General features: G+C 41.5%; 1 protein-coding gene across 1 annotated transcript in view; it reads right to left on the bottom strand.

The window, feature by feature from the left end:
• LOC121547488 (myocardin-related transcription factor B) overlaps positions 1 to 25,759 on the bottom strand; it is a 58,210-nt gene that overhangs the window by 21,400 nt on the left and 11,051 nt on the right. The window contains exons 2-7 of the mRNA XM_041858806.2: positions 24,627 to 24,714; positions 13,695 to 13,924; positions 1,315 to 1,380; positions 1,158 to 1,213; positions 823 to 1,060; positions 390 to 556 (exon numbers count right to left, since the gene is read on the bottom strand). Coding sequence (XP_041714740.1) covers positions 390 to 556; positions 823 to 1,060; positions 1,158 to 1,213; positions 1,315 to 1,380; positions 13,695 to 13,848 — 681 coding nt within the window. The 5' untranslated portion in view covers positions 13,849 to 13,924; positions 24,627 to 24,714. The remainder of the gene's footprint in view (positions 1 to 389; positions 557 to 822; positions 1,061 to 1,157; positions 1,214 to 1,314; positions 1,381 to 13,694; positions 13,925 to 24,626; positions 24,715 to 25,759) is intronic.

The raw sequence follows: 25,759 nt of genomic DNA, 5'->3' as shown, positions 1-25,759 counted from the left end.
ACTGTCCTTCAAAAGGACATTCAGTCTCCCGAGTGGCGCAGTGGTCTAAGGCACTGCATCGCAGTGCTAGCTGTGCCACTAGAGATCCTGGTTCAAATCCAGGCTCTGTCGTAGCCGGCCGTGACCGGGAGACCATGGGGTGGCGCACAATTGGCCCAGTGTCGTCCAGGGTAGGGGAGGGAATGGCCGGTAGGGATGTAGCTCAGTTGGTAGAGCGTGGTGTTTGCAACGCCAGGGTTGTGGGTTCGATTCCCACGGGGGGCCAGTATGAAAAAATAATAATGTATGCACTCACTAACTGTAACTCGCTCTGGATAAGATTGTCTGCTAAATGACTAAAATGTAAAAAAAAAAAAAAAAAGTGGATAAAGAATCTCCCTAATCCCTACCTGTGTGATTGTGGGCAGCGGTGGTGGGCAGGGGGTCTCCAGGGCCCGAGGTTCCCCAGGGGAGGGTGCGGAGGCCTGGGACTCGTGGCTGGCCGGCTGCTCTGGAGACAGGGCTTCCCCGCTGTCCTCCTCAAATCTGTACGCGTCCAGCGCTTTGGGGTAGTTTACTGAGGGACCAACACAGTCAACTTTAATACATCACATCAAGTTTAGAAAGGGGTAAAGGTCAACGAACAGGCCTCAAAATTCGGTGATTTAGGCCCATATTCACCAAGTGTATCAGAGTAGGAGTGCTGATCTAGGATCAGGTTCCGGCTGTCCATCTAATCGTATTTATTATGATCTAAAAAACAAAACTGATCCTAATTCAGCACTCCTACACTCAGACTCTTGATACGGCGCCAGATCGCTATCTCGCTCTACCAGGCCTTACCAATGATGGCCTCCTTGACGCTGGGTTCTACAGGCAGAATGTTCTTTTCTACCAGTTCCATGGGGCCGGGGCGCTGGGCCAACTTCTCATTCAGGTCGTCAGCCAGCCTGGCCCTCTTCAGCTTCATCTGGGTGGCCTGCAGGGAGGGCTCTGCCCCAGTCTCCTTGAGGATGTGCATTCTGACCAGCTCAGATCGCTCTGGTCGGCTGCGGATCTTGTGTTTCAGGAAGTTTTCAGTCTGGGAAAGGGAAAGCGGGGACAGGCCATTTTCAAGAAATTTCAATACAAGAATACAGAATATATTGGGGAATGTTTTTGCAAGGCTGAGCTCTTACCCTGGCTCTCTCCAGGCTGCGTATCTGCTCATGGAATGCTGCTGGGCTCTTTAGAGCTGCATGGAGACAAACACATTATTCAGCTTCTCAACAGACACCTCTAACTCTAACACATAACTCAATTATGACTACATGAAGTGGCAGTGCCCATACTCACGAGGCATGATGCCCTGGTCTACCAGCTGCTCACGGGTACGTCTCTGCTGTAGCCTCAGCTGAAGGACTGTTGAGACAGACAGAGAAAAAGAGAGAGCGAGGGAGCGAGAAAGGCAGACTTCAGTAAACACAACCAGAAACTGCCTGCATCTAAGGGTCTGAAGTCATCATGAGTAACTGAGGCATCTGAGGTTTCACAAGAGGATGTGGCTCTGTTAGACCACGGGAGTAAGGCCTCCCACGGCCACCACAACCACTACTCACTTCCTTTCCCACCAGCAGTGTGACAACATAACACTGACCAATGGAATGTCCGTCAAATCATTAACAAGCCCTGGTTGGTTTCACTTTAATCCCTTATCTGAACAATAATTTAATTCCTTAAAACTGTTTCATTCTTTGGTTCTTTCAGCTGCAGCCAAAGCTAATCAAATCCGGCACAAACTAATTTAAATAATCAAAAGCATTGGAAAATTGTACAGGAACAGAAATCAGGGGGAATTGTGATTTTATCTCAAATGGCTAAACAAGAAAAACATGATTTCAAACAGCTAAATCAGATAGCCTAAATGTACTTGACTACATTGATTACTAGGCTTGGGCGGTATCTAGATTTTCATGTTGTCATACCGTCCTTCTCTCATCCTGGAATTTACGGTATTACCGGCATAGCACACAAGGGGGCGGTAAAAACACAAGAAAAGCCCATTGGGCCTCTATTACCAGAATGCTAACAAAATTAGCACAAACAAACAGCGAAATCACATAGACGCTGTTAGCTAAATGCGAACAAGTGAAAACGAACATAAACTAATTGAAAAGACAGGCAAATCCAGCTCATAAAGTCATAGAAGCATAGCTAATAGCTACCGAATGTCATTTTCAGTGAGTGTGGACATTTACATGCGAAAGTGAATGAGATAAATTGTGCAAATGAACAAAGTTGTGATGTGCTTCTCTTCCTTCAGAAAAGCATGTGTGTACACCGCACATATGGGGAAAAAAAGCACTAATAGGAAGCACAGGGAAGAAATGGCAGCTGTACAGATAATTCATCCAGAGCTCTTTGACTTCTGGCAGAATGCCATTATAGGATATCTGATGGCCAACATTTAGTAGTGAATTGCATACAAGTGTTAACATCATCATGTGCACCGCACAACAGAGATTCGCCGATAGATATAGAACGCTATGGACTCACCAACTCGCTTTCTCCTGTTGTGCTATTTACAAACAAACACATGACTGCCTCAACTGTTCTGAGGAAAAGCTTCATAATGTGAAATAATGCGGTGAAATGAAGAATGCAATCTGCTTAAACTCCTAACTTACTGCACAAGTTGACTGCAGGTATTAACTTAAAAAGTAGCTACAAATAAGAACATCTATTGAAAAACTTCAAAGAAATCGTTTTGACAGTATTTTTATATTTAACCTTTATTTTGACAGGGAAGACATTGAGACCTAGGTCTCTTTTCCAAATGTGCCCTGTATAATACAATATAAAAATACACAAAATATATACAGAGAATTCGGAAAGTATTCAGACCCCTTGACTTTTTCCACGTTTTGTTACGTTACAGCTTTATTCTAAAATGGATTAAATTGGGGGTTTTCTCATCAATCTAAACACAATACCCCTTAATGACAAAGCGAAAACAGGTTTAAGAAATTTTAGCTAATTGATTAAAAATTAAAAACAGAAACCTTATTTACGTAAGTATTCAGACCCTTTGCTATGAGACTCGAAATTGAGCTCAGGTGCATCCTGTTTCCATTGATCATCCTTGAGATGTTTATACAACTTGATTGGAGTCTACCAGCGCTAAATTCAATTGATTGGACATGATATGGAAAGGCACAAACCTGTCTAGATAAGGTCCCACAGTTGACAGTGCATGTCAGAGCAAAAACCAAGCCATGAGGTCAAAGGAATTATCAGTAGAGCTCCAAGACAGGATTGTGTCGAGGCACAGATCTGGGGAAGGGTACCAAAAAACTTCTGCATTATTGAAGGTCTCCAAGAACACAGTGGCCTGCATCACTCTTAAACAGAATAATTTTGGAAACACCAAGACCAACCAAACTGAGCAATCGGGGAGAAGGGCCTTGGTCAGGGAGGTGACCAAGAACCCAATGGTCACTCTGACAGAGCTCCAGAGTTATTCTGTGGAGATGGGAGAACCTTCCAGAAGGACAACCATCTCTGCAGCACTCCACCAATCAGGCCTTTATGGTAGAGTGGCCAGATGGAAGCCACTCCTCAGTAAAAGGCACATGACAGCCCGCTTGGAGTTTCCTCTCAGACCATGAGAAACAAGATTCTCTGGTCTGATGAAACCAAGATTGAACTCTTTGGCCTGAATGCCAAGCGTCACGTCTGGAGGAAACCAGGAACCATCCCTACGGTGATGCATGGTGATGGCAGCATCATGCTGTGGAGATGTTTTTCAGCGGCAGGGACTGGGAGACTAGTCAGGATCGACGGAAAGATGAACGGAGCAAAGTACAGAGAGATCCTTAATGAAAACCTGCTCCAGAGCGCTCAGGACTTCAGACTGGGGCGAAGGTTCACCTTCCAGCAGGACAACGACCATATGCACACAGCCTCTGAATGTCCTTGAGTGGCCCAGCCAGAGCCCGGACCTGAACCCGATCGAACATCTCTGGAGAGACCTGAAAATAGCTGTGCAGCGACGCTCCCCATCCAACCTGACAGAGCTTGAGAGGATCTGCAGAGAAGAATGGGAGAAACTACCCAAATACAGGTGTGCCAAGCTTGTAGCGTCATACCCAAGAAGACTCGAGGCTGTAATCGCTGCCAAAGGTGCTTCAACAAAGTACTGAGCAAATGGTCTGAATACTTATGTAAATGTTATATTTCAGTTTCATATTTTTTATAAATTTGCAAACATTTATAAAAATCTGTTTTTGTTTTGTCATTACGGGGTATTGTGTAGATTGATTAGGAAAACCCCCCAATATAATATATTTTTGCATAAGGTTGCAACGTAACAAAATGTGGAAAAAGTCAAGGGGTCTGTGGCTGTTTTTCTTAGTTCCAGTGAAGGGAAATCTTAAAGCTACAGCATACAATGACATTCTAGACGATTCTGTGCTTCCAACTTTGTGCCAACAGTTGGGGGAAGGCCCTTTCCTGTTTCAGCATGACAATGTCCCCGTGCACAAAGCAAGGTCCATACAGAAATGGTTTGTCGAGATTGGTGTGAAAGAACTTGACTGGCCTGCACAGAGCCCTGACCTTAACCCCATCGAACACCTTTGGGATTAATTGGAACACTGACTGCGACCCAGGCCTAATCGCCCAACATCAGTGCCCGACCTCACTAATACTCTTGTGGCTGAATGGAAGCTAGTCCCCGCAGCAATGTTCCAACATCTAGTGGAAAGCCTTCCCAGAAGAGTGGAGGCTGTTATAGCCAAACTAATGCCCATAATTTTGGAATGCGCAAAAAGCCTACAGCTGTGTCTGTCCAGAGCACACTGCAGCAGGAAACTGAGGGCCCAGAATATTTTATACAACGTTGTAAGTTTGCTAGCGCAAGCTTCGGGCTGGACCAAGTTGATAGTTGATACAATGTTTCAAGTTCCTTGCAAACAGGTCATGCTTAGCCAATGTGTTTTATAGGATATTTTCTACCTGCAGGCTGTAATGTTTTTATTTGTTGGCTTTATATATGCTATTTTTACATAGTTGGCAATGGAAGTTAATTTTAGATTTGAATCTATATTTAGATTTAAATAGAATTTTGACCACATTTCAATGATTTTGAGATAAATAATTTTTTTCAATAACTGAAATGAAATGTGCATATGAAAATCATAACTGGCACGCACATAGGTAGAAATGGTAAGATAAATTGGCACACAAAAGGTTTCCGACCCCTGGGTTAGCCTATCACTGGCAACTTCAGGAGCATAATGGCAGAATCTGCGAAGGCCAGCAGAAGTCGGAGGAGGGGGGGTCTGGAACGGGATTTTTTCATTCTGAATAAGGTCACCTTGATCTCTGGCTCACTCTTGAGTAATTTGTGTGTCTTAATTATTTAAATCACCGTATGTTCAAAGATTCAGACAAGCTTAATAGACTACATACAGTGCCTTGCAAAAGTATTCATCCCCCTTGGCATTTTTCCTATTTTGTTGCATTACAACATGTAATTTAAATGGATTTTTATTTGGATTTCATGTAATGGACATACACAAAATAGGGGAAGTGAAAAAAATACCTTGTTTACAAAGATTTCTTAAAAAATAAATAACGGAAAAGTGGTGCGTTAATATGTATTCACCCCTTTGCTATGAAGCCCCTAAATAAGATCTGGTGCAACAAATGACCTTCAGAAGTCACATATTTAGTTAAATAAAGTCCACCTATGCGCAATCTAAGTGTGCACAGGTGTTAAAATTTTTAAAGGCAATGCTACCAAATAAAAAATTGAGTGCATGTAAACTTCTGACCCACTGGGAATGTGATGAAAGAAATAAAAGCTGAAATAAATCATTATCTCTACTATTATTCTGACATTACACATTCTTAAAATAAAGTGGTGATCCTAACTGACCTAAGACAGGTAATTTTTACTAGGATTAAATGTCAGGAATTGTGAAAAACTGAGTTTAAATGTATTTGGCTAAGGTGTATGTAAACTTCCGACTTCAACAGGTCAGAATTGAAGGAATGATGGATGGCGCTAAATACAGGGAAATTCTTGAGGGAAACCTATTTCAGTCTTGCAGAGATTTGAGACTGGGACGGAGGTTCACCTTCCAGCAGGACAATGACCCTAAGCATACTGCAAAAGCAACACTCGAGTGGTTTAAGGGGAAACATTTAAAATGTCTTGGAATGGCCTAGTCAAAGCTCAGACCTCAATCCAATTGAGAATATGTGGTATGACTTAAAGATTGCTGTACACCAGCGGAACCCATCCAACTTGAAGGAGCTGGAGTAGTTTTGCCTTGAAGAATGGGGGGTGAAAAGTAGTTTTTTTGTCTTATTTCTTGTTTGTTTCACCCAAAAAAATATTTTGGATCTTCAAAGTGGTAGGCATGTTGTGTAAATCAAATGATACAAACCCCCACAAAAATCAATTTGAATTCCAGGTTGTAAGGCAACAAAATAGGAAAAATGCCAAGGGGGTTGAATACTTTCCCAAGCCACTGTATATTTAAATTTCATTAAAGCACATACTGTGCATTCGTGAAGTATTCAAACCCCTTGACTTTTTGCACATTTTGTTACGCTACAGCCTTATTCTAAAATGGATTCAATTGCTTTTTCTCCTCATCAATCTACACACCCCATAATGACAAAGCAAAAACAGGTTTTTTAAAATTCTTGTACATTTATAAAAAATAAATAAATGGAAATATATACATTTACATAAGTATTCAGACCCGTTACTCAGTACTTTGTTGAAGCACCTTTGGCAGCGATTACAGCCTCGAGTCTTCTTGGGTATGACGCTACAAGCTTAGCACACCTGTATTTGGGTAGTTTCTCCCATTCTTCTCTGCAGATCCTCTCAAGCTCTGTCAGGTTGGATGGGGAGCGTCGCTGCACAGCTATTTTCAGGTCTCTCCAGAGATGTTCGATCGAGTTCAAGTCCGGGCTCTGGCTGGGCCACTCAAGGACATTCAGAGACTTGTCTCGAAACAACTCCTGCGTTGTCTTGGCTGTGTGCTTAGGGTCGTTGTCCTGATGGAAGGTGAACCTTCACCCCAGTGTGAGGTCCTGAGCACTCTGGAGCAGGTTTTCATCAAGGATCTCTTTGTACTTGATCCTGAGTAGTCTCCCAGTCCCTGCCGCTGAAAAACATTCCCACAGCATGATGCTGCCACCACCATGCTTCACCGTAGGAATGGTCCCAGGTTTCCTCCAGACGTGACGCTTGGCATTCAGGCCAAAGAGTTCAATCTTGGTTTCATCAGACCAGAAAACTTTGACAAACTCCAAGCGGGCTGTCATGTGCCTTTTACTGAGGAGTGGCTTCCATCTGGCCACTCTACCATAAAGGCCTGATTGGTGGAGTGCTGCAGAGATGGTTGTCCTTCTGGAAGGTTCTCCCATCTCCACAGAATAACTCTGGAGCTCAGTCAGAGTGACCATTGGGTTCTTGGTCACCTCCCTGACCAAGGCCCTCAGTTTGGCTGGGCGGCCAGCTCTACGAAGAGTCTTGGTGGTTCCAAACTTATTCCATTTAAGAATGATGGAGGCCACTGTGTTCTTGGGGACCTTCAATGCTGCAGAAATGTTTTGGTACCCTTCCCCAGATCTGTGCCTCGACACAATACTGTCTCGGAGCTCTAAGGACAATTGTTTCGACCTCATGGCTTGGTTTTTGCTCTAACATGCACTGTCAACTGTGGAACCTTATATAGACAGGTGTGTGCCTTTCCAAATCATGTTCAATCATTTGAATTTACCACAGGTGGATTCCAATCAAGTTGTAGAAACATCTCAAGGATGATCGATGGAAACAGGATGCACCTGAGCTCAATTTCGAGTCTCATAGCAAAGGGTCTGAATACTTATGTAAATAAGGTATTTCTGTTTTTAACTTTTAATAAATGTGCAAACATTTCAAAAAACCTGTCTTTGCTTTGTCATTATGGGGTATTGTATGTAGATTGATGAGGAATTTTTTTATTTAATCAATTTTAGAATAAGGCTGTAACGTAACAAAATGTGGAAAAAGGGAAGGGGTCTGAATACTTTCCGAATGCTCTGTAGGGTAGGGTGTGTCTATATATGGGAAAAAACACATTTGAAAATAAATTGGTAGAAAAAACAGACAACTTTTGGTCAACCAAGATTTTTTTTGTCGGGGACAGTCCTTATATGCGCAAACACGTTCCATTGGAGAACCATCTGAGTGAACATGTAATTAATTTTAAACATTATTACGAGAGTTTAAAAACAACATTAATTTAATTTTTCCGACATTAAGTACAAGTTTTAAATCAGCAAAGGATTACTGCATAGCTATGAAATCTGACTGTAGTTTTGACACAGCCAGATCAACAGTCAGGGCAATAGCATCATCCGCATATAGATTAATTTATCAATTTTTAACAGATTTACCAATGGTGTTTATATAAATAGTGAAGAGAACAGGTCCCAAAATCGACCCGTACACATTTATGCATTTAAAGAAATTCAGACTTTACCCCATCAATCACGATGGCCTGAGTTCGGTCACTAAATAATCTTGAAATCATGAACAGGCGTCAGAGCTCAGGCCTATAGAGGACAACTTATTCAATAAAATAGCATGATCAACATTATCAAAAGCTTTTCACAAGTCAACAAACAAACAACGCAGCACATTTCATTTTAGAGTCTAAAGCATTGACAAGATCATTAACAACTGAAGTGGTTGATGTAATAGTGCTATGCCAAGGACTAAACCCTGATTGGTTTACATTCAAAATAAATTTCTCTGATAAAAATGAGCAAAGTTGTACATTTACCAACAATTCGAGAATCTTAGCTAGACATGGAAGCCTTGAAATGGGGCAATAATTATTAAGATCACTACTATCCCCGCACTTATGGAGTGGCAGCACAAGAGCTGATTTCCATACTTTTTGAATATTTCCTGATAACAATGGTAAATAACAAATGTGGGTTATTGAGCCAACAATGATGGGCGCTGCGCACTTAAGCAGACCAGGATCCAATTGGTCAGCCCCTGTGGATTTCTTGTCTATTGCTAGCAAAGCATCCAGGACTTATATTTCTGCAAATAACCTAAAAGAAAAGCTGAGACTATCATTTCTCTGATCATTCAGCAAGTTTCCCTTATCAGCATCCAGCCCAATATCATTGTGAACTGGCATTGAAGTTCTTTCAAATAAATAAAATGGTGATTAAATGCATCAATGATGGCAATGAGGCCAGTGTCTAAATTAATTTGGCAGAGAGGAGGAAGTAGAACCCTTCAGGTATTTGACAGTTTTCCTTTATTTAGCCAGGTTCCCATTACAATTTGAAGGACCCATTACATAATAATCATTAGCCTTTCTGATTTCTTTTACACAATCATTTGATTCCTCAGTTTCTTAAAAGCTTGCCAGTCTGGGCCTAAGCCCATGTTCCTGACCTTGACCCAAGCATCATCTCTTTTATGAATGACTTCTGATAATTCCGGAGTGTACCAGGCATTCAATCTACCTTTAACCCTTAATTTTTTGAAGGGAGCATGATTATCCCCAATAGTATTGAAGACATCTGCAAAGAGGCTCAAAGCTATATCAGGTTCAGGGATAGCTGAAATACAATCAAGGTCACTAAAATAAAGATAGTGTAAAAAAGGCAATTCACAGATTTTTTTTTAGTTCTTCTTTGTGATGACACGAGGCTTCGATTTTTTTATTCTCACATGTATAACACAAACAACTGGGCAATGGTCACTTAAGAGACATTTCTCTGGCGTATTCGTCAAAATAAGATCAATCAGAGTTGACTTTGAAGGATCTTTAGGGTTATGCCGTGTAGGCTAGGTCACCAGCTGGGTTAGGTTTAGATCATTACACGTTTTTTAGATTGTCCAAAGCCTGCATTTCCCAATCATAATTCAGGACACCCAGAATAATAACTTCTGATTTAGTAAAATAAGACAAACTAGTTAACTCTGCGAGTGCACAAAGGTTAGCCGAGGGAGGACAGCTGACTCCTATAACAGTTATGGACACATTTTCTCAGCTTAAAAGATAGTAACTCACATTTTTTGGCAAGGCAAATTGATTTGACCAAAGCGATAACCTTCAATATTAATATCAGAGTCCAGAATGTCCCCAGAGATCCAGGTTTCAGTCAATACCAGCATGTCCAGATTTGTCTGCATAGCCAAGATCTGAATGAAATCTAGTTTAGGAAGTAAGCTCCTAATGTTCAGATGCATCAACCCAATCCTTTACGATTTTTAAAGTCACATGGAAACTCCAACTCAAACAAGCTACATTCAATAGGTGGTTGCGGGCCCTGTCTGATGGTTGATATTGATATAGTTGGTATGGCTATAAGATTGCACAGAACAGCACCATTTGGTCAATCCCTTTTAGTAATAGAGGAAGGAGAAGAAATTACTTGAATAACTTTTCCAAGGTTAGCACCATAGGGCCTAAGGCCGCAGCCAATGTCAATATGAGGAACTCTCAGAGTAACCAATGATGGAATGTTAGAAATGGACTTACATGGGCTTCAGTTGCTATCATGCAACAGCCCAAGCCCTCTATGATTTGAAAACCAAGGGGGTATTCAAGTTTATGGAATTCACATTTGAACTAAAAGCACTGCGTGAGCAGACCACAGTGGGCTCCTCTTTTGAGCTAACAATAGCAGATCTAAGAGTGGAGTTCAAACAAATGGGTACAACATTACAACTGACAACACCACTGGCAACACCCCTGGCAGTATTGAAAAACCATCCTGTGTCATTTTCCAAATACCCCGGCATACGTTATATACGGTATGCCACCCAAGCTTATTGATTACCATAATAGCTCTGTGTTTCCTTCCTGTTACAATAACGACAACATTATTGCAACCAGGAAACCAAATTGATTACTCAGACAAAAACAACAGTCTACTAGATGAAAACAGAACATGCATTTTGAGTTGTACCATTTAGTGGCTAAAACCTCTCTATGTGACACATCCATCACATTGCATTAACAGTATGCTCAGTAGCCTGTGACCTCTGAGTCATTCTGAGCAGACAGAAACCTCATCCGACCCTGACAAAATACCTCCAATCCACTCCCCTCATTGAATCGCCAGTCTAACACAATACTGTCTGTAACTGATGATACAATACAATGATAACATCTCTGTGGCCCACGCAGAAATTAAACTCATAACTATGGTGTTGCAAGCACCATGTGCCAACCAACTGATAAACAAGCAACGGTGACAGACAGGCAGTGCAGCGAATGCTGAAAGAGAAAATCACCTGATCCGAACCTGTCCCTGCAGAGTGAGTGGGTCTCCACATCCAGGCAAGCCATAGTCAATATCAGCTGAGGAGGCTCTGGAAGGTCTGCACGCGACTGAATAACTACTGTCCCATATGTTTATCTGTCAGTCAGTCTGTCAGTCGACACAGAGAGCTACAGGAGAGATGAACCTCCAGACTCCAAGTCTGCCTGGATGTCCATGCCTCGATATTCTCTCAAAGCTCTACTCTACTACTACTACTACTCCTCCTCTCTCTTTATCTTTGTGTCGCTCACAATTTTTCTCTTGTAGGCAGATCAACCACTGCCCCCTCTCTTGCGCTCTTTGCACACTCTCTTAGACTCTGTTTGTATCGAAGCTTCAGTCGATGGATTGTGCCTGTCCTCATCAGTAGCAACCGACCCACCAGTGAGAAACAAGAGGCAGGACAGGAGGTGGACCAGTTCAAGTTAACACCTTACAGCGTCTTTTAGGAGAAAATAAAGTCACAAAAACACTAGCTGAGTGACACTGGGGTCTGTTTAGTTTAGCTGATTCACATTTCCATGTGGTAACCACACTGACCCCTGGGGAACACCCTGACCAGACTGTGCCAGTCATAGTGATATGTAAACACTGTTTTATGTAGGGCTGAGTTAACATACAGGAGATAAAACACACACCCAAAAGGCAGGTTTACACACACAGAAACAGAACACACATACGTGCATGCACACATCAATACGCGCGCACACACACCGGCAGCAAGTTTACATGCAAAAACAGACATACAGACTAGTGATGGGGGGGTAAAAAATCTAGTTACATATCGCAATATTATTTTTGGACAATATTATACTGATATTTGACTCCAAGTATCGATTTGTGAAAATAACTGTTGGTAGCGTTAGTCGGCTGTACCTGCGCAAAAACGTTTCATCCTATAGCTTGGCCTCAATCTTCTTTTAAATAGTGAGCCAACGTGTTTTCATCACTTTTATTTCCATGACTGATCCAAAATAGTTATCATGCTCTCTCATCTCTCTGCAACAGACATATAGTGAGCACTACGTTTGGAAGATCAAATCGCAGTATTGTATCGCAATAGATATAGAATCGCGAATCGTGTGAGTCGCAATACATATCGTATCGACACCTAAGTATTGTGATAATATCATATTCCTGCGGTCCCTGGCAATTCCCAGCCCTAACACAGACACACACACAGTCTAAGCAGTGTTTCCTAAGCTGTGGGTTGGCTCATTGAACTCAGTCCAGGTCAACTCAGAGGGTGAGAGATTCTGGCCAGGATTCCAAGGAGTCTGACATGCTTGACACTTTCACCACTCCCCTGTGATTCAACTTTCAACAGTATGTAGTTTCCCAGTTGCTCAATGTCTGAAGTGCATGGGATGTGTGGGTATATATATTTATTCAAGGTCTAAATGAAAAGTTACATGCAACCAAAAAATGCCTTGAAATAAAACTTTTTTTTTTTACCCCCGTTTTTGGAAGTACATACCGGCCGTAAAGTAGTAATGAAGATAATCCTCATCGTCTCATCTTTCAAAATACATAGAGTCCTCTTAATTTAAAACCATTTACCACTCAGATAACAAAACATTTGCAAAAGTTGCCCAATTAGGGGGAGGGATGGGGTCAACATCTTGTTGCGTGCAGTGCTCAAGTTCAGAATGGCTGTCAGTCAAAATCCATACAACGCTGTGAAGCGCAGAGACTGAGCTCAGATGTAATATATAGCATGTTACTGTACAGCCACTGCGTTCCAATTTACACGCTTATCAGTGCCCAAATCTGCAATTTTCAACCCATATACAGGTACGAGTGTAAAGGGTTAAAAGACCAAATCACAGTTGTAAACAAAGACAATGTAAACATGACTATGGCAGGTTCACTTGAGTTCCATCTTGTGAGAAGGCCTTTTCAAACATAGCACTGTTCAAGTGACTGACCAATCAACCACATCTATCACAGTGGAGCAAAACAAAATGATCATTGATCATTATGTATGAGAAACAGACTTCCTATGTAGGGTGACCAATATAAAATCAGTCTGACTGATATCCTTAAGCCATCTAAGCTGTCATTAGGAGCTGGCAAACAGAATGGCATTTCTTAAGCCCTGTTCAACCCAGTAATCATGTGTTCATTCATCAGTGCCATAGCCAGACCCATAGAGCTGCCAGAACAACAACTGTGCAGTGTGAGTAATGGTTAGCCTGCATGATAGAAAGCTGATTCCTTATGACTGACTGACTATTACCACAGAGTCTGTTTCAATGTCTTTCAGCTGAGAACATGCAGCGAGTACAGATGGTCACAACTCAAAACCAAAAGCGACAATTTGTCAATCACAATAGTGTGTGCTTGCGTGTGTGTTTCTCCTCCCCACTCACCGTTCTTGCGTTCGTTGAGTGGGGGCAGGTTGTTGCTGGGCTGTAGGGTCAGCTCCTCCAGCTCATGGGTGACCGCCTCACTCTGAGGACTGGGCACCAGCAGACCCAACATCCCATAATCCCCCTCTGCTCCCAGCAGCCCCTGGGGCTCCATCTCCACAGGGGTGGAATCAGGGAGCTCCCTGGTAACCAGCAGGGGCGGTTACCGTCCTGGTGTGATGTCACGATCTCTGCATGGGAAGAGAAAATATGTTTGTTTTGTTTTTTCACATGACACAAACAAAGAACAGAACAGGGACGTGTTCAAAAAGGCTGAATCAACTTTTACTACGTATAAATTAGTGAAGAATGTTACAACATGCCCTGGAATAAGAGTGTTCTTCGTAACTCAACATGATTACCAGGTTGGCATCACTCTTCAACCTACTGGGAGTGGTGGTGTGGAATGTCTAATATAGAATCTACCATCTGGAAGTGTCATCTAACCATGTTATTAATTTAGGAGGTATTGATGCGTGTGTGTGTGTTTGTGTAATAACCGTTTTAACCAACATTTATAATAAGAAAGAAGCTCAGTCACTAGGATGAATTAATTGTGTCCAGAGTTGCCTAACTGATGGTGGTTTGAAACAGTGGGAATGGAAAGGCTTTAACACTAGAACCGCCATAGGCCACTGACGTTTGATTTTGTAAATAAAAAATCTGCCCAAAAAATAAGCTATGTCCTGCTCCTTCCCTGACTTTTCCTAAATGTTTGTATTTTACACTGCTCATTTGTCAGAATTTTGAAATCACAAACAGAAAATTATTTTGAGCCTTTTTACCAGGTTTTTTTCACACCTATTCCCAATTTAACCCGCCAAGACAATGTGCTATAGGACGTTGGTACCCAGCCAGGCACTAACACGTCTCTCTCGCCTCACTGAATGACAAATGGATGAATGGGCGATAATTTTGCACCTTACTTCACAATTGAATTTAAATTAGGCCTAACTGAATGATGAGGGTGAAGAGGTTGATTTAATTTAGAAAGACAATAGTGTAATAAGGAGTTTGTGTTATGCCTATTTATCAGCAAATAATTTGTCCACGCAGGTTGATACCATTCTCTTTTATGTTTTACTTTGTAAAAAGAAGCTGTTATGGAACTGTTATATTTACTATAACTATTACTAATGAAATGTATTGTAAGGGAAAAAAACATGCTACATGTTGCAGTAGGCCTTTACTTTAAAATAATGCAAAACATATCCTTGACTCTATCCAGGGAAGCAAACGATGCCAGCCCACTGAATGAATGACAAATTGATAGAATGGCCGATAATTGAGAATACAATTTAAAATTAGGCCAACAACAACATTGTAATGAGTTCGTGTTATGCCTATTTATCAGCGTTGGCGCTCATGTTAATAATTTGACCGCGCGCCTTGCGGGTTGATACCATTCTCATTTACATTTTACTTTGTAAAAGCTGTTACAGGAATGTTTCATTTACTTTAAAAAAACGATGTCAGTCAGCCTGCACAACCGGCTCATCGAAACTACACATTTTCATAGACTAGATTAAATTAACAATAATCTGTTGAATCACAATAATAGACCTATCAGTTATCAAATTGTACATGAATAGATGGCCGCATCTTGTAATTGAGAGATTAACAATAATCTGTTGAATCACTTTATAAAATCCTACTTCTGAGTCACATGCAAGTAAAATATTTTGATTTCTATATAGTATCAGAAAGAGCGCAAAATTCAAGAAGTGCAGCTATTTCCAAATTTTAACTTTTTCCAAGAATCTGTGCTGTCCATGCATTCAGCACATGACCACTCACGCGGCAACATTGCTCTGGCTACTAAGCAAAAACTAGTAACACACTTACAATTTAAATAGCTATTCTGTCGTCAATGGCTGAATGGGAAATAGAAACTGATAATGGTGCATGTGACTTCAATGAACTGAATGATGAGGGTGAAGAAGGTGATTATTTGATTGATCTGAATGATTGAATTTAGAACAATAGTGTAATGAAGAATTGTGGACAGTCTAATTATTTTATAATGAAAGGCTGGAAATTGTATATAATTTCCTCTCGGAGAGTCAAATCAGACACTGAGTACAACATACAATGTGTGTAGTTCACAACGGCAAGCCCAACCAAACTAATGGACGCACTGACAGCATTGCAAATTCTGCAGAAAATAAAAGAGTTGGATCGGCAATTGAGCTTGAAATCAACGTTGCTGATGAAGAGTCTTCATCAAATTCGAGCCTCCGCCTCCAATGCCTGAGCCTCGCCACAGAGAAACCAGAACAGAGCCAACTGAGACGGTGATCCCAACAGGAGTCTGGGAGGAATGGCACGGTTTGGGTGGCACGGTTTGGGTTGAAAAGAGTGATGAGTTTGTGACATGCGGATGTTGCAGCACACCAGCGATTGTACTGTTGCTCATGGGCACAGAAAAGGAAACAGTACGTGGGACATGTCTATGGATAAACTCAAAGCATTTTTTGCACTCTTGTATGTCCGCGGGGCATACGGTGGAAAGAGCATGGATGTGGAGTCATTTTTGTCTGATAGGTATGGGGTGGACTTTTTCTGAGAGACCATGCCACACAACCGCTTCAGAGATTATGAGACACCTGCAGCAGGTGCACACGAAACAAGGCCCATGAAAACTGTGTGCAGTGCAAATGATTTGTTTGTGGGGCTTGCTCACACAAAGCCCCAAAGCTGTGTGCTGACTGTGGACCCGAAGTATAAAAAGAAGACGAGATTGATTCATGCCTAAAGGCATTCGTATAAGGGCACAATACAGTGTCCGATACAATCAACAAATGACTGTTTTTATATCTTCTCATGAATATATACAGTGGGGGAAAAAAGTATTTAGTCAGCCACTAATTGTGCAAGTTCTCCCACTTAAAAAGATGAGAGAGGCCTGTAATTTTCATCATAGGTACACGTCAACTATGACAGACAAATTGAGGAAAAAAATTCCAGAAAATCACATTGTAGGATTTTTAATGAATTTATTTGCAAATTATGGTGGAAAATAAGTATTTGGTCACCTACAAACAAGCAAGATTTCTGGCTCTCACATACCTGTAACTTTTTCTTTAAGAGGCTCCTCTGTCCTCCACTTGTTACCTGTATTAATGGCACCTGTTTGAACTTGTTATCAGTATAAAAGACACCTGTCCACAACCTCAAACAGTCACACTCCAAACTCCACTATGGCCAAGACCAAAGAGCTGTCAAAGGACACCAGAAACAAAATTGTAGACCTGCACCAGGCTGGGAAGACTGAATCTGCAATAGGTAAGCAGCTTGGTTTGAAGAAATCAACTGTGGGAGCAATTATTAGGAAATGGAAGACATACAAGACCACTGATAATCTCCCTCGATCTGGGGCTCCACGCAAGATCTCACCCCGTGGGTCAAAATGATCACAAGAACGGTGAGCAAATATCCCAGAACCACACGGGGGGACCTAGTGAATGACCTGCAGAGAGCTGGGACCAAAGTTACAAAGCCTACCATCAGTAACACACTACGCCGCCAGGGACTCAAATCCTGCAGTGCAAGACGTGTCCCCCTGCTTAAGCCAGTACATGTCCAGGCCCGTCTGAAGTTTGCTAGAGTGCATTTGGATGATCCAGAAGAGGATTGGGAGAATGTCATATGGTCAGATGAAACCAAAATAGAACCTTTTGGTAAAAACTCAACTCGTCGTGTTTGGAGGACAAAGAATGCTGAGTTGCATCCAAAGAACACCATACCTACTGTGAAGCATGGGGGTGGAAACTTCATGCTTTGGGGCTGTTTTTCTGCAAAGGGACCAGGACGACTGGTCCGTGTAAAGGAAAGAATGAATGGGGCCATGTATCGTGAGATTTTGAGTGAAAACCTCCTTCCATCAGCAAGGGCATTGAAGATGAAACGTGGCTGGGTCTTTCAGCATGACAATGATCCCAAACACACCGCCCGGGCAACGAAGGAGTGGCTTCGTAAGAAGCATTTCAAGGTCCTGGAGTGGCCTAGCCAGTCTCCAGACCTCAACCCCATAGAAAATCTTTGGAGGGAGTTGAAAGTCTGTGTTGCCCAGCGACAGCCCCAAAACATCACTGCTCTAGAGGAGATCTGCATGGAGGAATGGGCCAAAATACCAGCAACAGTGTGTGAAAACCTTGTGAAGACTTACAGAAAACGTTTGACCTGTGTCATTGCCAACAAAGGGTATATAACAAAGTATTGAGAAACTTTTGTTATTGACCAAATACTTATTTTCCACCATAATTTGCAAATAAATTCATTAAAAATCCTACAATGTGATTTTCTGGATTTTTTTTTCCTCATTTTGTCTGTCATAGTTGACGTGTACCTATGATGAAAATTACAGGCCTCTCTCATCTTTTTAAGTGGGAGAACTTGCACAATTGGTGGCTGACTAAATACTTTTTTTCCCCACTGTGTATATATATATATTAGGGCTGTCAAATGATTAAAATTTTTAATCAAATTAATCAGAATTTTCAGTGGATTAATCATGATTAATCACTATTTGCAATTACACCTGAATCCTAACCATTTTTTTTCTGAAATGCATACGATGTCCCACTCACGTGCAACAGACAGGAACTGTTCTTTACAAGCCTCCGCAAAATGACGCTCCTCAGTTTTTAATATAGTCAGCGCAAAAGACTTCAGTTCCCACGTGTCACTGATTAAATGTGCAGTTACTCCGAGGTAATTGTTGTTACTCACTGATGTCCAATGGTCTCCTGTCAGGGCGATATGATTTACTTGAGCCAAGACCTCTTTCCTTTTTTCTTTTTCGTTTTCATAGAGCTCGTGGATTTTCTTCATAACTGTGGCTCTTGACGGTGGCTTATAGAATGAGTCTTGAGACGCCACTTGCAAAACATCAAGGAAACCTGAGTCTTCTACAATGCTAATGGGTCTACAATCCTTTGCAATCCATTTTGCTATTGTGTTGGTCAAATTATCTGAGGTTGATTTTGTTAATTGCCTGCAAACATTCAGCGTGGTCTGGCGCAAACCACTTGCTGAATCTGACGGCCCAGCAAACGCATGTTTGGCGTTGACATGGTACTTCAAGCTTGAACAGCTCCGGTGAAATTGAAACTCCTTACAAATCTTGCAAATAACCTTGTACTTGTTAACTGTACCATCATCATTCTTTTTATATTTGAATCCGTCAATAGGCCCACTTTGCTCACCTTGCTCCATCTCGCCTCTAGCTCCCAACCACTTTCCTGACCTGAATAATTTGTCACACTGCGCATGCGTGAAATGCGTTAAAAAAATTGACGTAATTAACAGCAAACAACTAATTAACGTCGTTAACGCGCTATTTTTGACAGCCCTAATATATATATATCCACTAATATTTATTTATACAATTCATCCTTTACAATTGTTCATGCACTGTTGCTTTTGTTTTGGAATATGGCAAATAATTTCATCTGTGCACCTGGCTGGTTATATCATCATCATCATCATCTTTTCCCTTTATAATTTGTCAAAATAAGCTGTAAATGGACTTTATTACATTTACATTTACATTTTAGTCATTTAGCAGACGCTCTTATCCAGAGCGACTTACAGTTAGTGAATACATATTTTTTTTTATACTGGCCCCCCGTGGGAATCGAACCCACAACCCTGGCGTTGCAAACGCCATGCTCTATCAACTGAGCTACATCCCTGCCGGCCATTCCCTCCCCTACCCTGGACGACGCTGGGCCAATTGTGCGCCGCCCATGAGTCTCCCGGTCACGGCCGGCTGCGACAGAGCCTGGATTCGAACCAGGATCTAGTGGCACAGTTAGCACTGCGATGCAGTGCCTTAGACCACTGCACCACTCAGGAGAGTTATTATTATAACTATTACTAATCAAATCTACAAATAAAGTTGATCAAATGTATTACACTGTAATGTTTTTACTGTAAGGGAAACGAAAATAGGGTATAGGCCTACATTTTTTCTAGGACTTTGTAAAATTATACAAAACATATCCTTGACTATTTTAAATTGATATATTTGCACAAATATTTCTTCATGCAATTAATCCTTTCATAAGCGTTGGTGCTTATGTTTGCGCACCTTGCGGGTTGATATGCATCTGATGCAGTGGTGGTAAAAGTACCAATTTTTCATACTTGAGCAATGACTCAAGTAAATGTGAAAGTCACCCAGTAAAATACTACTTGAGTAAAAGTCTAAAAGTATTTGGTTTAAAATGTCAATGTTATTGCTCAAATATACTTAAAGTAAAAGTATAAATAATTTCAAAGTCCTTATATTAAGCAAACCTGACGGCACCATTTCCTTGTTTTTTTAAATTTAGGATAGCCAGGGGCACACTCCGACACTCAGAATGATTGACAAACGAAGCATGTGTGTTTAGCGAGTCCGCCAGATCAGAGGCAGTAGGGATGACCAGGGATGCTCTCTTGATAAGTGCATGAATTTGACCATTTTCCTGTCCTGCTAAGCATTCAAAATGTAACGAGTACTTTTGGGTGTCAGGGAAAATGTATTGAGTAAAAAGTACATCATTTTAGTTAGGAATGTAATGAAGTAAAAGTAGTCAAAAATATAAACAGTAAAGTACAGATACCCCAAAAAACTACTTAATTAGTACTTTAAAGTATTTTTCCTTAAGTACTTTACACCACTGATCTGATGCATATGCTAAATGGGACGCCCGGCAACGTTCTCTAGTGGGTACTTATAGGCTGAAAGGCCAGGCGGTTCTAGTGTTAAGGGAGCAAAACAAGCAGTTTGGTAACTATAGTTCCTAATAACCGGTTTATGATGGATGGCTCCGGGTCCCACAATCAGCTCCCTTCAGCCATTCAAACCACATCCATCTAGGGCTAAGTGGCACAATCCTGACATGTGGGTATTGGCATGGCACCATGCAGCTACGTTCTTACTTTGCCTCGCCTCTGGACTCAGAAACAGCACCAACATTCCAACCAATGTACCAACTTAAAGGACAAAGATTTTACACGTGTCTAGGTACAGTTGGGTACATGGCTCTACATAGACTCACACACTTCATAACTTTTGTAAACAACTTCAAAATACAATACTTCAGACCATATCAGGGATTTTCTGTGAATCCCTTAAGGCTTGTTGATTCTCTACATAGAAACATCTCTTTTCGTTCCATTACAGTTGCCATTCCATTGCTATAGCCCAATCGTTTCAATAATTGAATAACTTAATTGTTTACATCTGTTGCATAATAAACATTATCTTACATGGTCCAGAATACAGTGACTTGATCGCAGCCACTCCTTAAAATGGCCACTGTTGCAAAGAGACCAAGCAGTCTCACCCACACACACAAGAGTTCGTGTGTACAGATACAGAAGACAAGTCTGATTTTAGTGTGCCTCAAGAGACAAATAACCATTATCAGTATCTGCTGTTATGTTTTATTTTCCCAGAAGAAAAACTGGTGACAGTGGTGACACTAGATACTACAGACTTCGATGAGTAACCAAGCAGCTATCAATCACTCTATGCCTTATCCATTGGTTTACATGACCATCAATCTACAGCCATCTTTATTTCAGATCATATGCGCTGACCAAAGAGTCCCCACAAGTACATCTAATACACACATACTCATATTTCAAGAGGCAAGAGCAGCAATTTATATAATCTGGTCAGTCAGCACTCACCTTCCACCTCTCCTCAGCCAAACTGTGAGAGGTAGTTGAACCCACCACATGAGCCAGTTAAAATACAACAGTTCAAATGTATCCTGAGGCTCTGGGTATTCAAGGTGTTATGTCACTGGAGACTGGACCCAGGTTAGAACAATAAAGTCAGTCTGTCTAGTGGAGGAAAGATGGGCTGGAGACAGACTGTGATATTAGGGTCGTGCTGAAGAGGGTGCAAGGTTCTGAATTAGAGATTTCATGAATAGAGCTGACATGATCCCTAACTCCACATGACATGATCCCTTACTCCTTTCCTAAGTTGTGTCTGTTCTAGGGTTGTGGCAGTCATGCACTCTGGGCTCCTGAGTGGCGCAGCGGTCTAAGGCATCTCAGTGTTTGAGGCGTCACTACAGACCACCTGGTTCGATTCCAGGCTGTATCACAACCGGCCGTGATTGGGAGTCCCATATGGCAGCGCACAATTGGCTCAGCGTCGTCCGGGTTTGGCCGGTGTAGGCCGTCATTGTAAATAAGAATTTGTTCTTAACTGACTTGCCTAGTTAAATAAAGGTAAAATAAAATAAATAAATGCAAAAGACAATTTTTTAAGATGGTCATACCATGGATCATTTAGCTATTTAATTTAGAATTTTAGGACCCCTTTAGGTATGTAAATAAGGTATCTGTTTTTTATTTGTAATAAATGAGCAAACACTTCTAAAACCCTTTTTTCGTTTTGTCATTATGGTGTATTGTGTGTCGATTGATGAGGAATACAATTTAATCCATTTTAGAATAAGGCTGTTACATAACAAAATGTGGAAAAAGTCAAGGGGTCTGAATACTTTCCGAATGCACTGTATAGGCCTATGCGTATTAGAGATAATGCATATGGCTGTTTTGAATGAATCATCACCTTAGAAAGCACGGCCCATTTCATTGTGTTAGGCTTTGAAACAACATCCACAACGACCATGTTTTCCACTCAGTTTCAACCTGTTGTTGAACTTCTTCAAATTGATCAATCACAGTGAGGTGAGTTTTAAAAGCATGATATTGTTTTGCTGATAAGTGTTTGACGTGATTTTCGATTGCATTTACATTGATGTCAGAGTGGTTAGAGGGACAATAGAGCCCGGAGTACCAGGCCATTAGCAACCTGATGGTCGTTAGCAAGTTGGCTACTACCAACGCATGTCCAGAGTGCATAAGAGGAGATTACAGTGACTCAACGGTCACATGGAATTTTACTGCTTTCATGACTGATGGTGTGGCGGTAATACAGTCACTGCAACAGCCCTAGTCTGTTCTACACAATATACAGTGAGGGAAAAAAGTATTTGATCCCCTCTCAATCAGAAAGATTTCTGTCTCCCAGGTGACTTTTATACAGGTAACGAGCTGAGATTAGGAGCACACTCTTAAAAGGAGTGCTCCTAATCTCAGCTTGTTACCTGTATAAAAGACACCTGTCCACAGAAGCAATCAATCAATCAGATTCCAAACTCTCCACCATGGCCAAGACCAAAGAGCTCTCCAAGGATGTCAGGGATAAGGTTGTAGACCTACACAAGGCTGGAATGGGCTACAAGACCATCGCCAAGCAGCTGGTGAGAAGGTGACAACAGTTGGTGTGATTATTCGCAAATGGAAGAAACACAAAATAACTGTCAATCTCCCTCGGCCTGGGGCTCCATGCAAGATCTCACCTCGTGGAGTTGCAATGATCATGAGAACGGTGAGGAATCAGCCCAGAACTACACGGGAGGATCTTGTCAAGGATCTCAAGGCAGCTGGGACCATAGCCACCAAGAAAACAATTGGTCACACACTACGCCGTGAAGGACTGAAATCCTGCAAGGTCCCCCTGCTCAAGAAAGCACATATTCAGGCCCATCTGAAGTTTGCCAATGAACATCTGAATGATTCAGAGGAGAACTGGGTGAAAGTGTTGTGGTCAGATGAGACCAAAATCGAGCTCTTTGGCATCAACTCAACTCGCCGTGTTTGGAGGAGGAATGCTGCCTATTACCCCAAGAACACCATCCCCACCGTCAAACATGGAGGTGGAAACATTATGCTTTGGGGGTGTTTTTCTGCTAAGGGGACAGGACAACTTCACCGCATCAAAGGGACGATGGACGGGGCCATGTACTGTCAAATCTTGGGTGAGAACCTCCTTCCCTCAGCCAGGGCATTGAAAATGGGTTGTGGATGGGTATTCCAGCATGACAATGACCAAAAACACACGGCCAAAGCAACAAAGGAGTGGCTCAAGAAGAAGCACATTAAGGTCCTGGAGTGGCCTAGCCAGTCTCCAGACATTAATCCCATAGAAAATCTGTGGAGGGAGCTGAAGGTTCGAGTTGCCAAACGTCAGCCTCAACCTTAATGACTTGGAGAAGAACTGCAAAGAGGAGTGGGACAAAATCCCTCCTGAGATGTGTGCAAACATGGTGGCCAACTACAAGAAACGTCTGACCTCTGTGATTGCCAACAAGGGTTTTGCCACCAAGTACTTAGTCATGTTTTGTAGAGGGGTCAAATACTTATTTCCCTCATTAAAATGCAAATCAATTTACAACATTTTTGACAATGCGTTTTTCTGGATTTATTCGTTGTTATTCTGTCTCTCACTGTTCAAATAAACTTACCATTAAAATTATAGACTGATCATGTCTTTGTCAGTGGGCAAACGTACAAAATCAGCAGGGGATCAAATACTGAACGTTCCACAGTGTTGTGCCCTAGTGAAGGGAGTGCAGCCCGCCACAGCTGGTTCTGAGTTTCTAAAGGAGGACATTTCAAAAGAGACTGTTGAGTCTCAGATTCAGCTCCTAAATTTGACCTTAACTCCTTCTGTTTCTTTTAGTACGACACCAGAGTCCATGAAACACATGGGGATGAAAACGAACGTATCTTCCAGATTTAAGTAGTTGGCCCTTAATATCAGACTTAGGCCTAATATTATTGGAACTAACTCATGTAGGTTGATGTAGCCTAATCTTTCTGTTGGAATGGAGTAGGGTAATTTTCTACCATGGGTTGTTTATTTTATTAGTAAAAGGTCTACCTGTTACTAGACAACTGAATGTTATACAGACCCAGTTCGGCTAAAGGTGTTTATATAGCCGAATAGGAGTCTAATAAAAAAAAATGCTAAGTCACAATGTGGATTTAGTTCCATTCATTATGGCAACGTTATCTCATAATGCCATTCCTTACCACCGCTGGAAGAAGGGGTGAAGGAGGAGAGGAAGAGAGACTTCTGTCTGGGTCCAGCTGCTACAGCACACTAACCATGGAGACAGACCTGGGAAGAAAAGACCGTGACCATTTAAAATTACATTCTGCTACAAACTACAATTAATGCTCTATCAGAACTAAGAAAGCCTTTTGTGAAAATCTGAATGTCGAAGATCTTGACCACCAACCTTTGTAAGATTTGTAGCAAATCAGAAAATCATTAATAACGCATATGAAAACACAGTGGTCCCTGCAGTGTAGGCTCAAACCGGTGTGATTAGAACACTTCATTAGAACGTGTAGTTACAATAGACGCAACAGTCAATGTGAGCAGTTTTTTTTGGATGCAATGTTCAGACAGTCACAGAAGTAGCATAACACAATTCTCATCCAAATCTGAAAATGTAGGCTACAATAGTCCTAGTGCTAACTGAGTAAAGAGCGAGCTAACACAAGCGGTCATATTTAGCCAACTATCAGCTGATAGAAACCATAATATGAATTAGCTAATAGCAATTACTATTTACAATTCATCACATCACGGATGAGCTCACCAGTGATTTAAATAATTGAGTAAAACACTTTCTAAAAGTCTTAAGTAATCCCACGGTGGGTAGAGTTTGTGCGCGCCGCCATGTTTGTTTTTCTGCGACAACTAAACATATGAGGTGACAAGATGAGTTGGGTCGGTTTGCAGTATGCATGTTGAAGGCGAATGGGGTGTGTCGTCTACCATCATTCACTTACCATCATTCACTTCCGGAAGTTTACTTGAAAGACGAGTGAACCTTCCCTTCACCTCGTTTTGCTATGAATATATTTTGTCTGACAGACATTTACGTGACAGCCAGAATGCATTGAATGATGTCAACAACCATGGCTCCACACAGTCAGAAAATAGCTTAGCATTAGCTCATCATAATCATACAACCTTCAAAAAAGTACAATGAACAAAAATATAGACGTAACATGTAAAGTGTTGGTCCCATGTTTCATGAACTGAAATAAAAGTTCACAGAAATGTTCCATACGCACCAAAAGCTTATTTCTCTTAAATGTTGTGCACAAATTTGCTTACTTCCCTGTTAGTGAACATTTCTCCTTTGCCAAGA

This window comes from Coregonus clupeaformis, chromosome 31, assembly GCF_020615455.1.
Source record: "Coregonus clupeaformis isolate EN_2021a chromosome 31, ASM2061545v1, whole genome shotgun sequence".
In the NCBI taxonomy this organism is placed as follows: Eukaryota; Metazoa; Chordata; class Actinopteri; order Salmoniformes; family Salmonidae; genus Coregonus; species Coregonus clupeaformis.
The sequence above is the reverse complement of the archived record's forward strand: the minus strand, read 5'-3'. Positions and strand labels throughout refer to the sequence as shown.